The sequence below is a fragment of the Dasypus novemcinctus genome, chromosome 28, assembly GCF_030445035.2.
Source record: "Dasypus novemcinctus isolate mDasNov1 chromosome 28, mDasNov1.1.hap2, whole genome shotgun sequence".
Classification (NCBI taxonomy): domain Eukaryota; kingdom Metazoa; phylum Chordata; class Mammalia; order Cingulata; family Dasypodidae; genus Dasypus; species Dasypus novemcinctus.
In genome coordinates this window covers 43554164-43575715 of record NC_080700.1, presented here as the reverse complement: position 1 = coordinate 43575715, position 21552 = coordinate 43554164, and the positions used below count along the sequence as shown (strand labels likewise).

Sequence of the window (21552 nt, the reverse complement as noted above, 5' to 3'; positions counted from 1 at the left end):
GGACGTTCCTTCAGAGGCCCCATCCTGGCCCACCCTCCTGTCCTCGCAGACATCAAGAGAAAGGCCCAAGTGAGGGAGTCCGTGGGGAAATGGCGCGGGCCCCAAGGCGCCAGGTTCCACCAGACAGCCATGGTCCACCCAGGGCAGGCAGACAGAGAGAGCGGGCAGCTCCTCCACGGGCCTCACCAGGCGAGCCGCCCCCAGCCCAGCAAGCCCCGGCCCAGCAAGCCCCAGCCCACGCTCCTGAGCGGTGAGCGGCTCAGCCCCCGGACTAGCCAGCCACAGGGTGCTGCTGCAAAACCCCAGAAATCTGCTGGGTGTTATAGAGGGTATTTATTTGGGAAGGAGCTTTTACAGATACCATAAAGCATAAGTTCCTTCCCTCACCAAGGTCTATTTGGAGCAAGATGGCTGCCGACGTCTGCGAGGGTTCAGGCTTCCTGGGTTCCTGCGTTCCTGGGGCTGGCTTTCCTCTGGGTTCAAGGTTCCTTCCTTCCTGGGACTGGCTTCTCTTTTCTCTGTTTCCTCCACAAGGTCAGCTGTAGACTATGAGGCTCTCTAGCCTTTGCCTCTCTCCAGGCGAACGGCTCTGTCTCTTTCCCCAGGGCTCCAGCTTTAGACTTCAGCATCAAACTCCAACACCCAAACTCCAACATCAGAAACACCTCAACCCTGTCCTTCGCCATGCCTTTTATCTGGGAGTCCCCACCCACCAAGGGGTGGGAATGCCCTAATCATAACTCAATCATGCCCAGGTACAGATCAGATAACAAATATAATCCAATATTTCTTTTTGGAATTCATCAATGATATCAAACTGCTACAGCCACTGAGACAAGCATGTGCGGTGGCCCTGGGGAAAGGGTGGCACTCCCAGGGCTTGCTGCCCAAGAATTTACTGCAGGGAAAGAATCTATGACCATATATCGACATACACAGATGTAGACCCTAGCGGGCTGCCGTGATGAAATGCCACAAAAACACCACAAAAATGTTGACCGCAGCCCTGGCGGAGGAGAAGGGCGGCTGACAAACGTTCCCTTTGCCAGCCAGCTCGACCATTCCCGAACCCACTCCCAGGCCCTGGGGGCCTCCGGGCTGCAACTCCGCAGCCCCCTGCGGCTCCCAGGGCTAAGTGGAGTTAGACACCTCCCCACCGCTGCTTCCTGATTACGAAGGAAAGGACCCTAAGGCTTGTGCCGTCTGACCATACTTCAGTTTAAGAGGTGGTGCTGACGCAGGACACGGGACCGAGAGGCAGGGGGGCGACCTCACAGCGGACAGATACAAAGAGCTCATCTCACAGGCCAGCCTCACGAACTCCGTCGTTGAGGAATTCCAACTGACCAGTCCCTCCAAGCAGCGGGAGGCGAGAACTGGCATCTCCGACCAAAGTTACAAGCGCCCTGTGCAGACGTAACCTGCCTGGCCCACCGCCACCCCCTAAGCCAGCCCCCTCTGCTGCGGGCAGCTCTGCCACCCTCCTGCCCAGCACCTCTCCAGGGGTCCATCCCCCCTCCCCCGGGCAGAAGCAGCCTCCAAATCCTGCCCCCTGCTGTGTGATTTACGAGTAAATCACCAAGAGCCCTGCTAAAAGGACCTCCCCACCCAGGCCATACACAGGAGCTGGTCTCTGCCCTGAAAATCCACACTTAACTGGATAAAACTCACAACTGCATGCGACAGCGCCACGGACTTCGTCACTCCCTGTTGGCCGAAGACTTTACTGAAATTAGTCTGTGAAAAGATGACAGATTCATCATGAATCAATAAAACCTTGTGAATTGAGGTCACCGTTAAGCACCGGTCAGGACACAGGAGCCCATGACCTTGGCTCCAGGGTTGTCTGATGAAGCCCTGCAGTGGCAAGGCTGTGCGGGACTTGCTTATCATTTACTGTGCTGGCACCTTTTGCCCAGAGTGACAAGGACACACGTCAGTTTACATAAGCTAGCTCGCCATCTCCACGACCCATTGGCAGAACCCCTGCCACCATAGATGGAGAAGGGCAGGCAGCACCAAAGAGGGGGCTGTGGGAGAGGCACTTTCCACCTGTCACAGGTGGCACCTTTGGGCACCCAGGCACACGTGCAACACCCAGAAGCTGCTTCAGTGTCTTTTCCTTCCCTCTCATGAGTTTCAGATTTGCTGACAGAAAACCTTCAACGTGGCGTGGAGAAATAGGTAAATACCCAATTTTCCATAATACAAATGGTTCCCGTTGCTTGCTCTTTGGAAGTAGTGGAACCAGTCCACTTCATCAGATTCACGAAACGTCCGAGCAGGAAGGACCCTTCGGAAGCCGCAGGTGGAATTCCATCCTCCGCAGCGGAGGCGCCGACTCAGCACCGTGCCTCCTGCCGGGGCCTGAGCCCAGAGCCGGGTGCAAACATGGCCGGTGTCCGTGATGGTGGCTTCAGCAGCGCCTGCTGCACCCATCGCAAGACTCCAGGCTCAGAGCTGTCAGATGCCCCATCACATTTAAATAAACTGGCCGGCAAGAACGCAGCAGCGCTCGTTTTGATGAAATGTTGGCAGAAGAGATAGGTGCCGGCTCGGGTCCCCATTTCCACTGATCTATTGGGGATGCCTATGAAGGGCGCCGGAGAAGAAAGCCAGAGTGCCCCACTTTGGTTTGTCACTGTTTCACTGTTTCACCGTTTCGGTGAGAAATCGGCTCAACGGCAGGATTGACTTCTTGATCCAGGGCCCGGGGTGTAAGGTGAGGCTTAGAGAACAAACATGCCCTGTACCTGCCCTCAGGCCCCAGCAGAGAAGCCGCACGAGGACACCGACCGTGCCCTCGGCAGGGTGTCGGGTGCATGATGCGCCAACTGCCAGAGGCCACCCGGATGGAGGGAGCAGGGACTGGCAGGGCCACGGGCGGGTGCCAGGCCGGTATCCACTGAAAAGGACCCAGGTCTTTGCTGAACTTGACCCTGAGCTATAATTGAACTGTCCAAAAACCGAACGAGCTTCGTGAACGCAAACGTGAAGAAAGCAGGAGGCACAACCTCGGCCGTTTATCTCAGCGCTATTGTCTGGCTTAGGTTCCACAGTTTCAGAAAAGCACAGAGAAGCAGATTCTTAGAAAACCATACGATGATTTGAAAGATTTACGATAACAGCCTGAGCTAAAATTAACTGGAATCTAACGCTTTCCAGATGGACACCGCGGTGACAGCAGATGACGGGCTGGCTGGGAGCACAGCTGGGAAGAGCCACACGTCCTGGCCCCCAGATGCAGTCGCGGGAAAGAGCTGGAATGAGCTGGAGCAAAGAAGGCGGCAGAGAAGCTAAAGAAGAGGAGTCAGAGACACCCCGGAGCTGTGACAGCTCTGTCCTAGGGTCAGGACTTAGGGACATGGGTCGAGCTCCCCATGGGCTGGCTTCTACGGTCAGTGCAAAGCAAACTCTGCTCCCCATGGGCTGGCTTCTACGGTCAGTGCAAAGCAAACTCTCTGACTAAAAAGATACCAAAAGGTCTCCCCGGGAGCTGCACTGGCGCCCACGGGAGCCGCACTGGCACGCAGGCCTGTGGATGTCTCATTCCTCGGAGCTTTCCTACGGGGACGAGGGCTGCTCTGACACGCTCTCAAGCCTTGCCCTACCCAGGACTCCTGGCCCTTCCTCCTCACAGCCCAGGAGACAAGCTCAGCTGGTGCCACCTTCTTATCAGCACCTCCAGGCCCTAAGCCCAGGCCCTAGCTCAGCTCCCCGCTGCCTGTTCCAGGCCACGGCGCTTACGCTTCAAATAATGCATCGATATTGGCATTATTATTGTTGGCTTCTTATTATCTTTCTTTCCCACTGGAATATAAGTTTCACGAAGGTGAGCCCTGTCTAACTTTTTCACCAACATCCATGGGCACTGAACATTGGTGGAATCAATTAAATAATTCAAGCCCAATTTTTAGGTAAAGGCAAGATGGTAGAGACAGATCTAAGCCGGCAAAGGGAATGTGAAGTGAAGTCACTGTTTCCAGCAGAATAAAACAATGGATTTTCCACCAGTTTCAAATGAAACACTAGAAGAACATGAGATTCTGTCCATCAAAGCACTAAAGCAACCCCCTTTGGGGCCACGCCATGTATCAAAGCCACACCTGCGTTTTGAGGACAAATCCCTTCCTTTGAATGAAGAGATGTAAACTTGAGAATACTTCTTTTCTTGGATGGAATTATCATATATTTAACCACTTCTCAGAATAACAGCTTACTTAACTTACTTTGCAAGCCCCGTAACAAAGATATATATAGATGGATATTGAACATTTATTGAAAATTTCTCATAGATTATTTTCTTTGAAAGAAAATTTTTATTTCATTCTTAACAGCCAATTACTAATGAAATGTGTGTGCCTGTTGGGCACTGGGCAACTTCTCAAATCTTGGAATCACATTGAACATCACCCCTCACATTTCCCATTCCATAGTGTTTTTCACATGAAACTTGCTTTTTATCACAGCAAATACCAAGAACCTAACTTCACAAGGATAATAAATTATTCCTCTTAACAACAAAATGCCACTTTTTTCTGGGGCATTTTGACCAACTCTATGCATTCTGGATATATGCAAGATTTTTTTAAGGTCTCCTTTATATCATGTGTGGCAAATATTTTCAGTTAGCAATTTATTTTCTTCTAATATCTTTTTATATCATAATGTATGGCAAAGGTAGCAGAGCACTCTGTGCCAACGAGGGCCTACAAATACTCCTGCAGAGAGAAGTTAAATTAAATCACAGTGCAGAAAGCCAATGATGAGTTGAGCACAAATGTCTCCAGTCTCGATTCCCAGGCACACACTAGCATGTGTTAAGGCATTAACTAAGAAAAAGTAAGAAAATTACTTGTTCTAAAACTAGTGTCATTCAGAAAACTTCAACAGGAAGATTATAAAGATTATAAAGATTATAAAGATTATAAATTTAAAATACAAAATATAAGTTACAAATACAAGGTGCAGTACATCTGTCAGTCAAGCTTCAGGTGTGTCTTTGAGAGTTTGCATGTGTGGCTTGAGGGCTAAATAATCTCCAAAATTAGCATCCCCTTAGATTGTATACCTTTCCTAGGTGTGCTAACTTCACCTTTTTACCACAAATGTTTCCCAGTGGATTTCTACTCTTCTCTCTTAATTCTCTCCCTTCAAAAACACTTCCATGAGCTACTCCCAAAACCATGCCTACCTCTTCCTTCTCTCTTCCAACGTGCATTCCCTCATCTCCAAACACCCACAGGTCAGTCCATTACAGCACCCTAAGGTCAGCCAAGTCTAACATATTGATCAAGAACTTGACATCTTTCCTTGTAAACAGGTTTCCTTCTCAGATTGTTTTTGCTCTCCCACCCCCTTTGCATATAAAAGAAACTTGGAAAACGGCATTTGCCCGTCAAATATGCTCTGAGAAGCAGGTGATGGGTGATTAGTTAACAGGGCTAACATACTCACCTTCCTCTCAACAGTATCGGATTGATTGATTTAAAAGCGTACGTGAAAATAAGACACAGCTCTTCCCAGCATTGCCTTTGGGATAGTACCACCTTCTGAGATAACCGCATTCATTTTGCATCACTTTTTCACCATGAATGAAACATATCCAAGGAACACACAAGAAACACCAACACATCTCTCAGTGAGTAAAACAATAAGACCAGACGACACCGACATCCAAATGGTGAAACACACGTATTTGCAAATATGGAGCAGAGATGAGGCAGGTGTCTGGCAGATCACAAAATATGCCAAGCCTTTGTCAGAGAGAGCCAGACTCGATGCAACGTATCGGTCGATAAAAGCCCCTGCTCGGTGGGGCCCATTGGTCACGCCATCCGCAGGTTAGACGGCCAGGCGTCCTCCTCGGGCCAGCTCTGCCGTCATCTCGGCCACCATATCTGCCTGCTGACAAGACCACAGTCTCTCCAGAGAGCGCACGAGGACACGAAGACGCAGGCGGGGAGGGGCAGCGAGAGGGGACAACACTGACCGCGGACGGGTGCGCCGGGGGCGGGGCGGCCGACCAGAAACGTGGGGCACGTGTGTTAGTTGAGCGACGGCCACGCAATGAAGGTCTGTGAGAACATGTGTGTGACAGAAGCAGCGCCCTCTTGCGAGATTGTGCTTCAGTGAAGACACGAACCGAAAGAGCAAAGAGTACCTGTGACGGGTTCGTGAGATGGTCCTGGGCCCTTAACGGGCAAACCATCAATCTGGATCCATTCACCTCCTAAATCAGGAAAACGCAACTTGATCATTGGAAACGGGGACTGTGGGGTGTTCCACATTTCAGTGCATCCCTGCACATACAATTAAGTGACTTTTGCCACAGCCTGACTGCACACCTCCACTTTATGGACAACACATATTATTCATCTTTTGCACATCATGGTTTACTCTAGCAAGTGCTCAAAGGTGCAGACAAAATCCTAAGAACATACATTTAAGTTAATTTCAAAGAAGGGTCTTCTCTCCTAGGTGGCAATCTTTCGGCTTGTTAGACCAGCCTAAAAACTTCTCGTACGGGAGCTCTTTAATAATTCTACATTTGTGGGGGCTTGAAAAAGCAAGGAGAGGTGCCTCTGCCAATCTAAGTAACAAAGCACAGTCTCCAGTTCTAGGGAAGACTTACCCGGTGGGCGCTCAGCTCTGTAAACTGGACGGCTCACTCCACTGAGGTTCTCCGCAGTAACCAGCACAAAGTACACTACCCCCGGCTCTGAAACACACGGTTCACATCAAGCCACCGTCGCAAACCTCCGAGAAGGTCACGGGTGCTCTGGCTTGCTTACACCAGTAATAACAAAACATACAAATCCGAATTAAGTGACAAGTCTTCCTTTAGCGTTCTCTCTTTTTTCATCAAAATCACTCCCATTTCACTTATCCAACTGAAATGTACCTGATCCAAAGAAAGCGAAAGTTACTTCATACAAAGCACACAGCCTGTGTAACCAATCTGGATTTATGAACAGTCAAAAGGAGAAGCCTTTTAACGTGGCATCCAAGTAGGAAATAGGGGAGCAATGTCCACTGAATGTTTTGACATACAGTGTCAGGAGCTACAAATAATATTTCCCCATGGAAGTACCTAATAGAAATCTCCAGAAAATAATTAGGAAATGTAAATGTAATTCAGAAAATTTATTCATGGAAAATGTTCCTTGCAATATGTTATTTAAAAAAAACAAAGCTTCCTGAAATTTTCTCCAGGTCACAATAAAATGCTCTCCTTACTATCTCCACATGTTGTCTTTGACAATTGTAAGAAAAAGGTGGCAAAATAATCCCTGGGATCTTAGAAACACTAATCTTGAGATAAGTGGGCTTCACTTTTGACTTGCACCTAGGGGTCGAGGTTAAATAGCAGAGGTCATGAGCTCCTAACGTTGTCAGGAGGCAAAAGGAAACCAAGAGGAAGCAAAGCAAATGGGCCCTGAACCTGCACCTTCTAAAGACAAAATTCTAGTAGCACTGGTTTTCCTCAAAATAAATCTGTACCTTACGAAAAGTAAGTGACAGTGTCAACTCCTCAAAAAGACGGACATTTGTGGGCATTTGAGGGTACAGGGGGCTGGGGAGATAAGTGGTAATTCTGCCAAAGGCAGGGGCATTCCTCCGACAAAGCTCCGACAAAGCCAGAGGCCCCCGGGGCAGCGTCACAGCTGATGTCGCAGGTGCCTTCTGTGGCACTCAAGACTCGGCAGGGCCTGGTGACATTTAGGGTTTGGCACGACCTGCTGGACTAACTGGGAAGTGCTCAAGGTTCGGACAAGATGCAAAATCACACCTCACCAGGCACTTTCTCTCTGTATTCTGAGCTTATGTGTATTTCAAAGAAACGACAGCAGCATGTCTCTGATGCCCACACGGTGAGCTCATCAGAAAGTTGCTGGGGAGACACTGTTTGTTTTCCAGTGAGCTCTGCACATGTTTTCCTTCTCTGCAGCAATCATAACAACCCAGGGTTTTGAGCAAGCAAATACCCTGCTCATACCTTGAGTCCGAGACAAGCCCCACTTAACCTCAGAGCTGGACTCGGGAGGGGGCTGCAGGTATGTGGAAGAGATTCAGAGAAATGTGCCTGTAGCTGAAGCCACAAGGAAGGGCATCTGTTCTCCTTCACCACCTCGGAGCCACTTCCTGTTCCGTTAGCCAGAGACTGTCATATCACAACGCAAGAGGTGGAGAAGGAGGACGCGTGTGGCCAGGGGCTCGATGCTGAGCCGCCATGGGCTGGTTATAACCCACAGACGGTCGGCCGCAGAATGCCGGCCTGGGGCAGGGGGACCTGGTTTTCCTAGACGCTGGCTCCTTCTACACCCTTAGGATCATCTTAAGGTTGGACCAAATGAAGATGGCAGGAAAAAATGGAGTTCCAGGCTACAGGCATCCAAAAAGCAAAGACAGAGAATCCACAGGATGCGGTTCGAAGGCTGGGTTCAGACTCACCCACGCCTGCACCTGAAAGAACAGGTGGAGGCAGAACTTCACAGATGCCCAACTTCTAAAATCAAGGTGGGCAGGGGAAAGCAGTACCTCTCCGAACCGGATGTGGCTAAGAACGCCCTATCACGCACAACCCTACAGGGACCTACTACTTAAGCAGACCCTAACTATAAAATGGTTTTCTAAATTAGAAACCTCAGTAGTAGGCTGTTGAGTTCTCCAGTTGACAAGTTTCCATGAGAAAAAAAGGGGGACCAACGTATTTTCCAAAAGCCCATTCAAAAACTAAAAGTTGCTTCCTCCGCCAGTTTGGGGAGAGAGGTTGGAAGATGTAAGAGTTAAAATGCACAGTGGGAAGCCCAGGTGGCAAGATGAGGGGCTTCGGCCAACAGCGCTGGGGAGGAGAGCCTCAGAATTTGACGGCCAGTTCCCAGGGAGCCACGCGGTACCCTGCGCCCAAGCCATGTTCTGCGTCACCAACAGTCACCCCAAGATGGTAGCTGAGGAGGCTGGTTTACACTTACATCTGACTGTGAACAAAACACTTACCCACATCCTCAATACGGAAGGAGTGCGTCTCTGCATTCACCTTGCTGTAGCTAAGGCTTTTCAGGGACTTCCCGTAGGCAATGTTGTAATACTCCACGGGTCTACTGGTGGCATCTTTGGGCGGGTCCCACGTGACTTTCAGGCCCATTTTAGTGGACAGCAGTTTCACATTTCTCGGCTTCAGTGGGTGATCAACTATGTAAACAGTGCAACTATCAACTGAGGGTCATGGCAGACCGGGAAGACGGGGTTTGCCCAGCATTCTCGGATATTATGAATGTTACATGACTTTTCATTTTTTTGGTTCTGAAGACATTAAGTACAGTTATATTTGGACATCATTACCATATAACAGAAAAATAAGCATACCGAACCCACAAGCTTTTATGTATTTTGGATAACTGTGGGTGGTAAATTTACCCTGAAAATGAAGTAAATCAAAATAAATGCTAGGCATTCTGTCTTGATTATGTGGTCTTGCTATTGCAAGAACAAGAATTAGTAGTTTGACATATTCTTTAGATGCATTCTTATATTGAGTAAGCTTTTAGTATCTTGTGCGATATACTTGAACAATATCTTTGAAACTCCCTGAGAAGATGAAAAATACAAAACTATCATGATTGAGAAATAATGTCCATTTACTCAAAGTGGATTAATAGAAGCATTCATTTCCATGAAGAATACAAACCAAGGTCATAAACAACTTAAAAGGGAGGTAAAACTTTGGTTTTATCTACATATACCTATCTAATTTAAGGGTTTCACTATTTGGGCCCAGAAGAAGAAAAACAAGTGATTAGAAAGCACAATCACAGTTTTTATCTTAAGTTATAAGGTTCCAGAAAATATAATGTGGATTTTCAAAATAACATTTTGTCAAACGAATACTCTCAATTCACTATGTAAATGATACTATAATGTAATGCAACACAAATGTATGCTAACTATGCATGCAATACCCAAACGTATTTTGAGCACACTGACTATTCAATGATGCAAGGCGCTCTCAGGAAAGGCAGACATCCACTAAATAAAACAAAACTTTGTAACACTACAGAAAGTGAATTTGGAATCTAGTGGGGAAAGAAAGGGGAGGGAGAGAGTTTCACGTTGACACATACATTAGTTAATATTTGATTTCAAGGCTGGATGAAAATTCTGAACAGAATAAGGTCAGAAGGTTCTAAAATATATCAGTTTTTCCTCCCCAAATTGCCCCTCTGCCTCTGGAGTAAATCAGTTAGCAGAGGACAGCTGAGCTCCTGCCTAGAGAAAATTGAGGGATGAAAAAAGAGCATTAATTGGATGATTTTCGAAGTCTTAGAGAAAGAATGTCCATATCAGAGTAAAAAGAACCAGGGCCACAGATCAAAACCTAAAAAGCATTCCCTCTCATCTCCAAAGGTGAGATTCCTGTAAACCACGGTGGGAGATTCACAGGTTGGAAACCTAGCAAGGTAGCTCTTCTCCAATAATTTCAGGTACCCTTCCTTGCCGACAAGAAACGTTCCAGGATTTTCTTTTCCCTCAGTTTCCTTTTTTCTCCCAAGGAGTCCCTGCAAAAGCCTCTCCTCCTTCTCTACCATCTGACTATTTTCTAGTTGCAATCCCTAGTTCCCTCCATAGCAGGAACCAAACCTCACATTGACCAAAAGGTGTCCAGAAGAAGCAAAGCAAGGGATCCAAAAAACGACCCTGTAAGCAGGGGCTTGTGGTTGGGTGTGCCTCCCAAGTGAGAAAACAAATCAATGAATGTATGAATAACACTCTTCTTTACAGCTCAATTCCAAATCCCCTTTAAGAAAAGTTACATCTTCAATAGGCGTACCAAAGCATAAGACCTGAGATCCAACAACAGCAAATTTTTTACTGACAGGTGATTCCATCGGTACAGGTGAACTAGGCTTGAGATAATTTACTTTTATCACTGATATCCAAAAAGAACAACTCCTAAAAATATGCACTGTTCTACGTTGCTATGCCTCGCATTTATCCTTGGACACAGCACAGCATAACTGCCAACTCCCATCCCGACTTCAGATGCAAATGGCTGCATCTGTGCAGTATAAGGGCAGCCATTCAGACACAGCAAGGAGCTCTGAGAAGATGAACAAAGCAAGGGAAGAGGGAAATACCCATAAGCCACTGGGTTGCCAAAGTGTAATGAGTATCGTTTCATTGCTTATCAAGATCAGAATTCCCATGTCCACGCTTGAGCTTGTTAGGTTTCCTATGGCCAACAATCAAGTACCATTAAACTCAATAATGGTTAAGAAAAAGGAATACACTGTATTTCTGTTCTAAACCACGTAAAGATGGGTGCATGAAACAGAAAATAGAAAACAGAAATAGAAAAATGGGGGGGGGGTTATTGAGGGTCACTCTGTGCCACCCACTGCTCTAAACATTTCAACTTACGTCACTGCCTGAGACGCCCGTGAAACACATGCAGGGAGGTGCCACTCGCCCTGTGCATGTCACCGTTGAGGAGGCAGAGGGACTAGCCGGATTGCCCACAGCCACGGAGCTGCACAGGTGGGGGGTTTGGTCATACCCCAAAGCCACGCCCTGCTGCAGGCTCTGCCCCCAGTCCTACATGACCAAATCCACAGACAAGTTACTAGTTTAAGGAGTCCCTGCCATCCTCCAACAGGGCGAGAGGCCTCCTGGGTTGTGCCTGCCGTCTCTACCCCTTCCCATGGCGGGGGAGGTCACAGGTCCAGCAGTGGCCTCTTGTGCTCAGGGGCCTCAACTCCCCCCACCCCTCTGGCACAGACTGGAATAAGGGGACGTTGTGCCATCTCCTGGGAAAAGCCGCACACTGCCCACAAAACCTCGAACCAGAGGAACGACCTTCTAACGGTGGCATCGTAGGCCTAGAGAGTTCCCTGGCGAAGACCAGAGACTTTGTGCCTTAGAGGTTGCTGGGCAGTGAGAGGATTCCTTGTAAGATCAGTCCCGAGCCTCAGTTTCCCAAAAAGCCTTGGGCCATTTTACCACTGCCCCTTCTTCTCACCCCACCATCCCCAACGCACAACAGCGTAAAGATAACACCGCAGGGACTTGAGGAGATACTTCCCTCCCCTGCCGCTCCCGTCAACCTGGATGCTTAGGTGACACTTGGGTGTCCTCTCTGACACTGCTGAGGGAGCACCTTCCACGACTAGCTCAGAAGGACCTGGATGGAAAGAAGAGCAGGGCGGCTCATAAAAGGCCATCTTCTCCATCATGCCACCTCGCCCAGGAGCCTCGAGCCCTGCCACAGTGAGCGTCTGTAATAATTTCAGCATTCTCATCTCAGGAAGATGACACGGGGGGCATCCCTTAAAGCCACACACCCTACAAACTACCTCCTAAAGGAAAAAGGAAAACTCCAAACCTAAATACAACGGTAACTGCTTAGCCTGCTCGCGGGAGCGCTGGCGGGAGCTTCCCAGCTAAAGCACGCGTGGCAGGTTAGGGTGCGGCCAAGTTCTTTTTCCATCTCCCCAGCATGAAAAATGAGGAAACGCGCTTGGGCTGCTGCAGATTTTAGCTTAAATAGCAAGAATTTCCTGTCTGTGGCCTCGCCCATCTCCACCCATTCCAGGCCGTCTTTGTGAACGGAGACAGATGGTAAGATGCTCCAGACAGAAGGAAGGTGGCGAGGGCTTGTTATGACTCAGGCAACCTGATCTGACCGCAGCGTTCACGCCAGGAGGCTTTATCCAGACTCAAGACTATTTGGCCAGGTACCGAGAGGCAAATGGCATTTTGGGGAACCATCAGCGCCCTGGGTGTTTTCAGGTTAGACATTTCCATGTCATGGCTCCTGTGAGGCCCCAGTGGGTCTGTCTGGGGATGGAAATTAAGGCATAGTCAGCACCTAGTTCTCCTACTTTGGTCTTATCTAAGAGGGCCCCAGGAGGCCAGTTGAAGGTCAAAGAATGGACCCAAATGGATACCAAAATTCCAACATCTGTCTGGGGGCCTGCAACTCTGCAGAGGGGCCTCCAGGGCTCCTCCAGAGCTGAGGACACCCTCAGCAAGCCTGAGTCCAGAGCGTGCTCCATCAGTGTGGGGAGATACAGGCCCACCTTCTTCTTCCCAGCCCCGACCACACACTAGGTGCTCACCTAATGGCTGGCTGAGTGATGAAAAAGATGTTTGGAGGGTTTAGCCTATTGAGGTCAACTGGGGGTCTCAAAACTCAAATGGTTCAGACCAGGAAGATAAAGCAAACAAGTAAAAACATACTATGGCAAAAAGGAGTGCCTATACTCTGTCTTTGTTTCAGGCTCCTCTTGATAAAAAGGAATTCAGGCCCCATATTTTCAGATATTCTGATTTTTTTTTTCCCAAAGAAGTTAGAATTCATGAGTTTTGTGTGAAATCTCCCAATTTTTACATTAATTTGAGTGATAGTTAAGTACATGTGCTAACTTGGATAGGATATGGTATCCAGTTGTTTGGTCAAGCAAGCACTGCCCTGATTGTTACCATGAGGGTATTTCATGAATTTAAATCCTCAGTCAATTTATTGCATCTATGACTGATTGCATCTACAATCAACAAAGGAGATTGCCTTCAGCAATGAGAGAAGTTTCATCCAATCAGTTGAAGGCCTTAAAGGGATGGCAGTTAGAAGGGAGAATTCCCACTGCTACTTCAGCCGGACAGCTTCTCCTAGGGAATTCATCGAAACCCTCATCACAGTTCCTGACTTTCAGCCTGCCCTATAGAATATGGACTCGCCAATCCCCATTGCTGCATGAGCCAATTTTATAAAGAATGTCTTAATATTTATTCATGCAAAAAGATGGATAGATTGATAGATAGATACATAGATAGATAGATAAATAGATGAGCGGACGGATGGATGGATGATGGATGGAAGATAGATAGATAGATAGATAGATAGATAGATAGATAGATAGACAGATAGACAGATAGACAGACAGACAAGCCAACCAACTGAACGACTCTGTTGGTTTCTCCGGAGAACCCTGACTAATACAACTGGTGATGAGTTCAACTTTAGAAAACACTATGTGGGGGAACACACATGCACAGTCCAGTGACCACTGGCTCAGTCACCTCTGCACTGGCCTTAAGAGAAACCCTTTATTTTGCTGATCCAGACAACTTTCCCTTGCCCTACTCAATACTAGACTCTTCTGAGAGTCTGGGTCCATGAGAAGTGTCTAAGGATCAAGATTAAAGCTAAGGACTGGAGAAGATCTGAACTCTCCTAGTTCAGATCTGGGTAAAGAACTGTGCAATGGCAAAGACCAATAAAAAAGGATGGTTCAACAATGAGTCCTTGATACTGATGACTGTGCTTAGGAGCCTGTGTGCCTGAAATAGGAACTAGGCCTAGAGCTGCAGGGTGCTTAAGAGTTACCTCCTGAGAGCCTCCATGTTGCTCAAATGTGGCCACTCTCTAAGCCAAACTCAGCATGTAAATGCATTACCTTTTCCCCAGGGTGGGACATGACTCCCAGGGATGAGCCTCCCTGGTGCTGAGGGATTACTACCACGCACCAGCTGATGATGTAACTAGAAAAAGACCTTGAAAAAAAAGGGTCAACTCAGACCAGCAGAATATCTCAGCCTATATGTAATATCAGGTGTTTAAAACTGCTTTTTGACCTTGAATAAAAGGAAAGGACAAATGAGTTTATATGGCTATGAGTCTCCAAAAAAGACTCAGGAGGTCATCAGAGGGGTAGTGCTTATGCACACCTCAGCAAGATCCCAGAGACAGCCAAAGTAGATACAACCCCAGGTACTGGTCCTCCTGAGGGCTACAGAGACCCACAGGTTCTATGGTCATGGCAGATGGCTCTGGAGTTCAGTGCCATGTCAGTTGGACCTACTTTGGAGTTTGTGTTCCTGAGTGTGATGGAGATGGACTCAGATGTGACCTTTCTACACATGTCTCTTCTGTCACTTTTACTGGACCTGTGGTTGGTGCTGGGGTTGGTGTATACTCAGGAGACCTGAATCTCTGGACTATCCATGTGACAGCCAGGCCCTGAGCCTCAGCAGACTTGCAACTCCTACCCTCTGGTTTATTGGACTTACCCAGCCAGTAAATAGGGAAGTGAAGAAGGTCAACCACCACACCAGGGAATCAAGAGTGCCTACAACTGCAAACAGGAGAATTGCACCCATCATCCAAGTGGAATCTAAGCCCCCTCTCGATATAGAGGTGAAGTGGACATAACCATCCCAGGGTCCACAGGATGGAGGAATAGAGTATGGATTAGAGTGGATTTACTGGTATTCTACTATGGAACTATTGTGATTAGTAATGGAAGAAACTATAGCATTGATGTGGAGAAAGTGGACACAGTTGCTGCTGAGGGTAGGGAGAGGGAAGAATAGATATGATGTGGGGGCATTTTCAGGACTTGGAGTTGTCCTGGGTGGTACTGCAGGGACAGATACTTAACATTGTATGTCCTGCCATAACCCACTGGGTGGACTGGGGGAGAGTGTAAACTACAATGTAAACCATTATCCATGTGGTGCAGCAGTGCTCCAAAATGTAGTGACCAAATGCAATGAATGTCCCAAGATGATGAAAGAGGTGGTTGATTGTGTGGGAGGAGTGGGGTGAGAGGGGTGGGGGGCATATGGGGACCTCTTATATTTTTTGAATGTAACATTTAAAAAAAAATAGAGAGAAAAAAAGTATCAATAAAATTAATTTGCTAAAAAAAAAACAAACTGTGCACCTCCAGACCTCCCTTTCTCCTCTGAGAGACCGGAAGGCTGGAAACTAACTGCCCTGGGCTGAAAGAAACAAAGAAGAACCATCCCAGGACTCCCTCAGGGATGTGGGTACAGGGTGCAGCACAGGCTCCAGTACTAAAATAATGGTGACTTCCACTTGCCCCTCTATGGGGTAACTATTCCAGATCAGAACTGCCCACTGCCTGTGTGCCAGTCTCGTGTGAATGTCAACTGAACTTTTATGCTCCACAGCTTGGTCTGAGCATCACCAAGCACCCAAGATAAGTGCTCGAGGTCATACCTGAGAGTGCAGAAATTTCTACAATGGACATAAGTAAATATATTTCCTGGAGAGAGAACTTTATCAAGGGCTATTTCTCAGAATAAAAAGAAAGGAAGTTCAGAAATAAATTCATAAAATGAATTCATGATCAAAGTAATCCAATAATGACAATTAATGGACAAAACAAGCTTAGATGACAAAGACTGCAACTCAACATAGGACCTGAACCTTCCTGGATCCAAAGTGCTGCTTCTGTTTGTTTCCTTCTCTGCTGGTTTTGTTTTACCTTTTTAAACGACTTAGAGTTAGCTTTGTTAAGTTCCCCAGGTGGCTAAAAGGAGAACAGAAGACAGATGGATGGTAGATGTGAGCCAGAGAGGAGGTGAGAGACTAGTAACTGGGGAGAAACAAAGAAAGAACTGTCTCCCACTTGGCACGCCTCGTTTGTATTTGTTCCATTATAACTTTTAAAGTTGACTGTTTTTGGCTAAATACGCTACACCAACAAAAGTGCTGGCATGAAGTCTGCATTTAATAAATATTAGATGAATGCATGGGTCCTTTTGGTTTGGTTTGCAGTCAATCTACCATCTTAAAACAGAGACTGATCAACACGCTCACATCTGAATTTCTATGATTGTGCTGAATCAGAGCTGGCACTCACAATCGCTGGAGATAATGCTAAAGCCAAGTTGAGGTAGATAAATCCACCAGGGAAATGGTGAATAGGTAGAACCCAATATTTTCTGAGGCAATTACTGATGCAATGGTTGCAAGAAAAGCAAATGCTGTTTCTTAGTTTTTCTACCGAATACTTACTAAAGAACATTTCTCAAGAAACTAAAAGGAAGTTTGAGTAGATTTGAAAATCATTTTTAAAACATAGATTTGAGTTACGCTTTGGATTTCAAAGCTCATCTATATACTCTACTACACAATCCACTGAGTCTAAGAGCCCATCTAAATAGAAAATGGAATATATTTTGGCAAGTAATAAGAAAGGACCTGTATGTTTCCTCTGCTCTAATAAACAGCCAATCAATTTTATGTGTCATGTCTAAATGGATGAAGCAGCTTTTCCTGAATTTTAAGGATGGGGCACAAAATGCTTATTATGAACACTTGAGTTCAAAGGCAATTTGAAGATGTGGATAAAATAGTGGAAATTAAAATACCAGGTTTATTATGGATAAGGTGGAACTGGAGAACGTGGCTCTAACACAGTCGTGCTTCCTACTTCCCTTCTCCCCTCTCCAGTTCTAGCCTTTGGGATGAACACGGAAGGGCCAGTTAAACCTGGAGCTCAGATTCCCCAGAAGAGCTGCCCACAGGTGGGGACAGAGAAATGGGACTGGCCATCACCCAGTGTGCAGCAAGTGGACACCAGAGGTAGGGAACGTGGACACCAGGGGTGGGACATATGGACACCAGGGGTGGGACACAAGACATCAGGGATAGGACACGTGGACACCAGGGGTGGTACACGTAGATGCCAGGGGTGGGACACATGGATGCCAGGAATAGGATATGTGGACATTAGGGGTGGGACACAAGACACCAGGGGTGGGACATGTGGACACCAGGGGCAGGACACAAGATACCATGGATGGGACACGTGGATGCCAGGGGTGGAAGACATGACACCAGGAGTAGGACTTGTGGATGCCAGGGGTGGGACACATGGACAGCAGAAATGGGACACGTGGATGCCAAGGACAGGATACATGACACCAGGGGTGGGACACGTGACACCAGGGGTGGGACTCGTGGATGTCAGGGGCGGGTCACGTGGACACCAACTGTGGGACAGAGGGACAGCAGGAGTGGGACATGTGGACAGAAGGAGTAGACACATGGGCACCAGGAGTGTGTCATGTGGGTGCCAGGAGTGGAACACGTGGCACCAGGAATGGGACACATGGACCCAGGGGTGGGACACGTGCCACCAGGCGTGGGACACGCGGATGCCGGGAGTGGGCCCAGCACAGCCTTCCCTGCAGGATGCAGACCCCACGAGGCGGTCTCTGGCTTCTGGTCCATTAACACCGCCAGGTGGGGAGGTAGACCATGGGTGTCAGATCTGCCCACGCCCATCAGACGCAGCAAGGCCAGGGAGTCACTCGAGAGATGTCCCCTTGGAGAAACATAGGGCGAGGAAAACGAACGTCCCCTCGGCCTTCCCAGCTGGTTGTTCTTGACCCCATAGGGCGTGGCCTTCAAGCCGGTGGCCGAGCACAGCTGAGGCCGCCCTCGGGGGACCTGATCGGACGCTCTGGGCCACTGCCCCTTCAGGGAGCTTCTTGGGGTGACAGGTCCCCCAGAAGGTTCTAAAATGAGTAAGACTCATGCTTGAACAAACTCCAAAGCCAAGTTGAACTCTAAGGCTGAAAATTCACTCTCGGCCAATTCTCCTCCAATCCCAAGTTTTGCCCAGATGACGTTGCGAAGTTCAAGCAATGAGGTTAAATGAAAGTATGAAGATATTCTGATCATACAACAATAGCAACACAGAAATGCCCCAATTTTAATATAAATCTTCCCATCCCAAAATTCCCAGGGAAAATCTAAAGTCCAAAAGTTAGGCCTTCTCTCTTGGACAGTGCAAAATTTAAAAGAAATTAAAATCCAGTAGCTTCTCCTCTCTGCCTTCTTATTCATGAAAACACCTAGATGGAGACAGGTTCCCTCAGCAGTGGTAGCCTGCGCCATCTTTCACAGGAACTGAGGTTGATTCTTCAGGATTCCCCAAAGTAAAAAGGGTTGAATCCCAAGTCTCCCACTTGCCTAAATTCTTAGAGAGTCCCAAGACCTCAAAAGAGCTATCAGGCAGCGAATCTAAAAGGAGCTGGGTAAGGTCATGTGTTTGTCTACCCAGTAGAGCCTCCTCAGTTCTTCTGGTTACTGACCCACGTCTCTGTGACCCGGCTGCCAGCCAGCCCAGGAGACACTCCTGGAACTGCTCTAACTGGAGCAGGAGAGAGGAGCTGGACCCGCCTCGGCCGGTAAGACTGGATGTATCGCGCGGAGACCAGAATGCAGAGAGCCTGCCTGATGGTTAGCGCCTGGGTCCTGGGCCTCCCAAACGCCCGTCCGTGGTCTGGCTACACAAGGCAGGAATCCTGGGACTCAAGCTGGTTCAAGGCAGGCTTATGCATTTGCAGTCGGAGCCCGGCGGGTCGGTGCACTCTCCATCAACGTCTTCCATGAAAGTCAAAAATAACTTTTGGAAGCTGCCCCGGCAGCCAGGCCTTTGCTCACGGAAGGCTGCCAGTGAAGACATACGAAAAAACAATAATACCAACGCCACCTGGTCCTGCCTGTCGTGCCACACTGACCGCTCACCCAGGTCAACCCCAAGGCAGGTAAGGACAGCCTTGGTGACGAAGAAAACGCCTCACAAACATTAAGTGCTTTTGAAATAAACCGGTCCCTCGAAACCCCAAAAATGCTAAAATTATTTAAGTACACCAAGGATTGCCTTTTAATGCAACAAAAGCTTCATGTTTATGTAAGTCATTCTACTCCATCGTTGTTTGAAATTCAAGTTAAACTTTCCACTGGAAACTGCCAAATGCTTTCCAGATTCTGAAATGAAGAAAACACGGATCTCAGTGTAATCACAAACCTATAACCAAAAGTCCAATAGGGAAGCCAGAAAAAGTTAGGATTTACTAAAATTTCAGTAAAGCTTGGGGGTAGAAAGAAATAGGTTTTAAATTTTCTGACTATTCAGGGAAAGGGTGGAAATATCCAGCTATTGCCCGTGATACCAGACTGCACAGAAATTCAGAAACGTACAGATGGTGGGCAGCATGTGAACAAAACTTGGAGGTCACTAGCTGCATCTTAAATAATTTTTCAAATGGATGTTGGAGTCATATTTGCAGAAAATCAGTGAAATCAACCACAGGCTGCCTGGTGAGACATAAAGCCAATACTAGGAAAACTTAGATTGTCGATTGAATTTTCCACCTAGGAAGCTGACATTGGGCAGATGCAGTCTGAGCAGTAAAATAATAGCCTGGCTCTGCTCCTGACACCTCACTCTATGCAGGAGTGCCATAAAAATGTTTTGTCAGTTTGCAACTGGTTCTTTAGGATAACAGGATGAAAAATAAATCAAAGCCCAGGGCTTGAGAATCTTTAAACTTACACAATACTCCAGAGAGGTGAAATCTCTGGCCCCACCAAGGGAAGCCACCCAAGCCCCCCCCATCACTGAGCATGCCAAGGTGACAAGAGGTCCAGTTGCCATGGTGCCAGAGGCACTGGATTCTACCCTGTCCCCCCAAACGCTCCTGGGGGTCCCCCTGGTGAAGGTGTACTCCCATACCTGAGTGAGAAGCTCGAGACACTCAAGCCCTGGGCTGCCCCTGCCTGTGGAGCTGGCGCGACCCCGTCCCCTGCCCATCGGCATTTACAGATGGGCAGAGGCGCCAGGGCCGGGGGGCCAGCTGGCCCCCGCCTCTCCTGAGCGCCCTTGGCTGAGGCTCACCTTTCCTCCAGCTAAACCCAAGACCCTGCTGTTTTTCCAAGGTCCCCCTGGCATTTCCCAGGGTTTTGATAACAAAGCATCATTTCATTCAGACTCAAAGGGCAAGTTCAAATGCAAGCATGCCCAAGTGCTTAGAAAGGCCCCTGCTGGTCACTGAATACAATTGTGAATCACATTTTTTCTTCGTCAGCTCAAAGAAGCCTAATGGTGAAGTCGCCCAAATCTCAAAAGGGGAGCCACTAGCTAATCTTTCTATTTTTTATTAAAGATTTATTTTTATTTCTCTCCCCCTCCCCCCCCCCCCATTGTCTACTCTCTGTGTCCACTTGCTGTGTGTTCTTCTGTGTCCACTTGCACCCTCGCAGCCCCGGGAAACGGCATCTCTTTTGTTGTTGTTGCGTCATCTTGCATCAGCTCTCCGTGTGTGAGATGCCACTCCTGAGCAGGCTGTGATTTTCTTCACACAGGGTGGCTCTCCTTACGGGGCGCACTCCTTATGCGTGGGGCACCCCCACGTGGGGGCACCCCTGCATGGCAGGGCACTCCTTGAGCGCAGCAGCTCTGCACATGGGCCAGCTCACCACATGGGTCAGGAGGCCCTGGGGATCGAACCCCGGACCCTCCATATGGTAGGTGGGCACTCTATCAGTTGAGCCATGTCCACTTCCCAAGTGGAGTCTGTCGGAGTCCACTTCCGTACCCTCCCGTCTGTCAGTGCCACCACCATCTTCCCCAGCCCCTGTGCAAGCGTCCTCCAATCTTGGTGAACTCCGACTGACCACGCTTCATGCAAAGAGGTGGTCCTGCATGGGGGCTTCGTAAACTCCACCCAAAATCCCAGGACCGCCTGGCTCCACCGGGGTCTTGCATTAAGGTGGGCGCACACGAGCCTGCCAGGGACACCCCACCAATAGGGCGCCCCCAGGAAAAGAATCCCAACACCGCATCCACAGCTCTTTCTCTCCTTTGTCCCCTTCTCCCCAGGACTTGGTCTCTAGTTTGCCACCAACGGCCATCTGCACTCTACCTGCCGCTACAACCCCTCAGTGCT

General features: G+C 48.2%; 1 protein-coding gene across 1 annotated transcript in view; it reads right to left on the bottom strand.

Moving 5' to 3' along the window:
* The window catches only part of FNDC1 (fibronectin type III domain containing 1), a 109832-nt gene that overhangs the window by 72151 nt on the left and 16129 nt on the right, over positions 1-21552 (bottom strand). Inside the window, exons 2-4 of the mRNA XM_058289543.2 lie at positions 9001-9195; positions 6635-6721; positions 6164-6232 (exon numbers count right to left, since the gene is read on the bottom strand). Of these exons, the coding sequence (XP_058145526.1) occupies positions 6164-6232; positions 6635-6721; positions 9001-9195 (351 nt within the window). The remainder of the gene's footprint in view (positions 1-6163; positions 6233-6634; positions 6722-9000; positions 9196-21552) is intronic.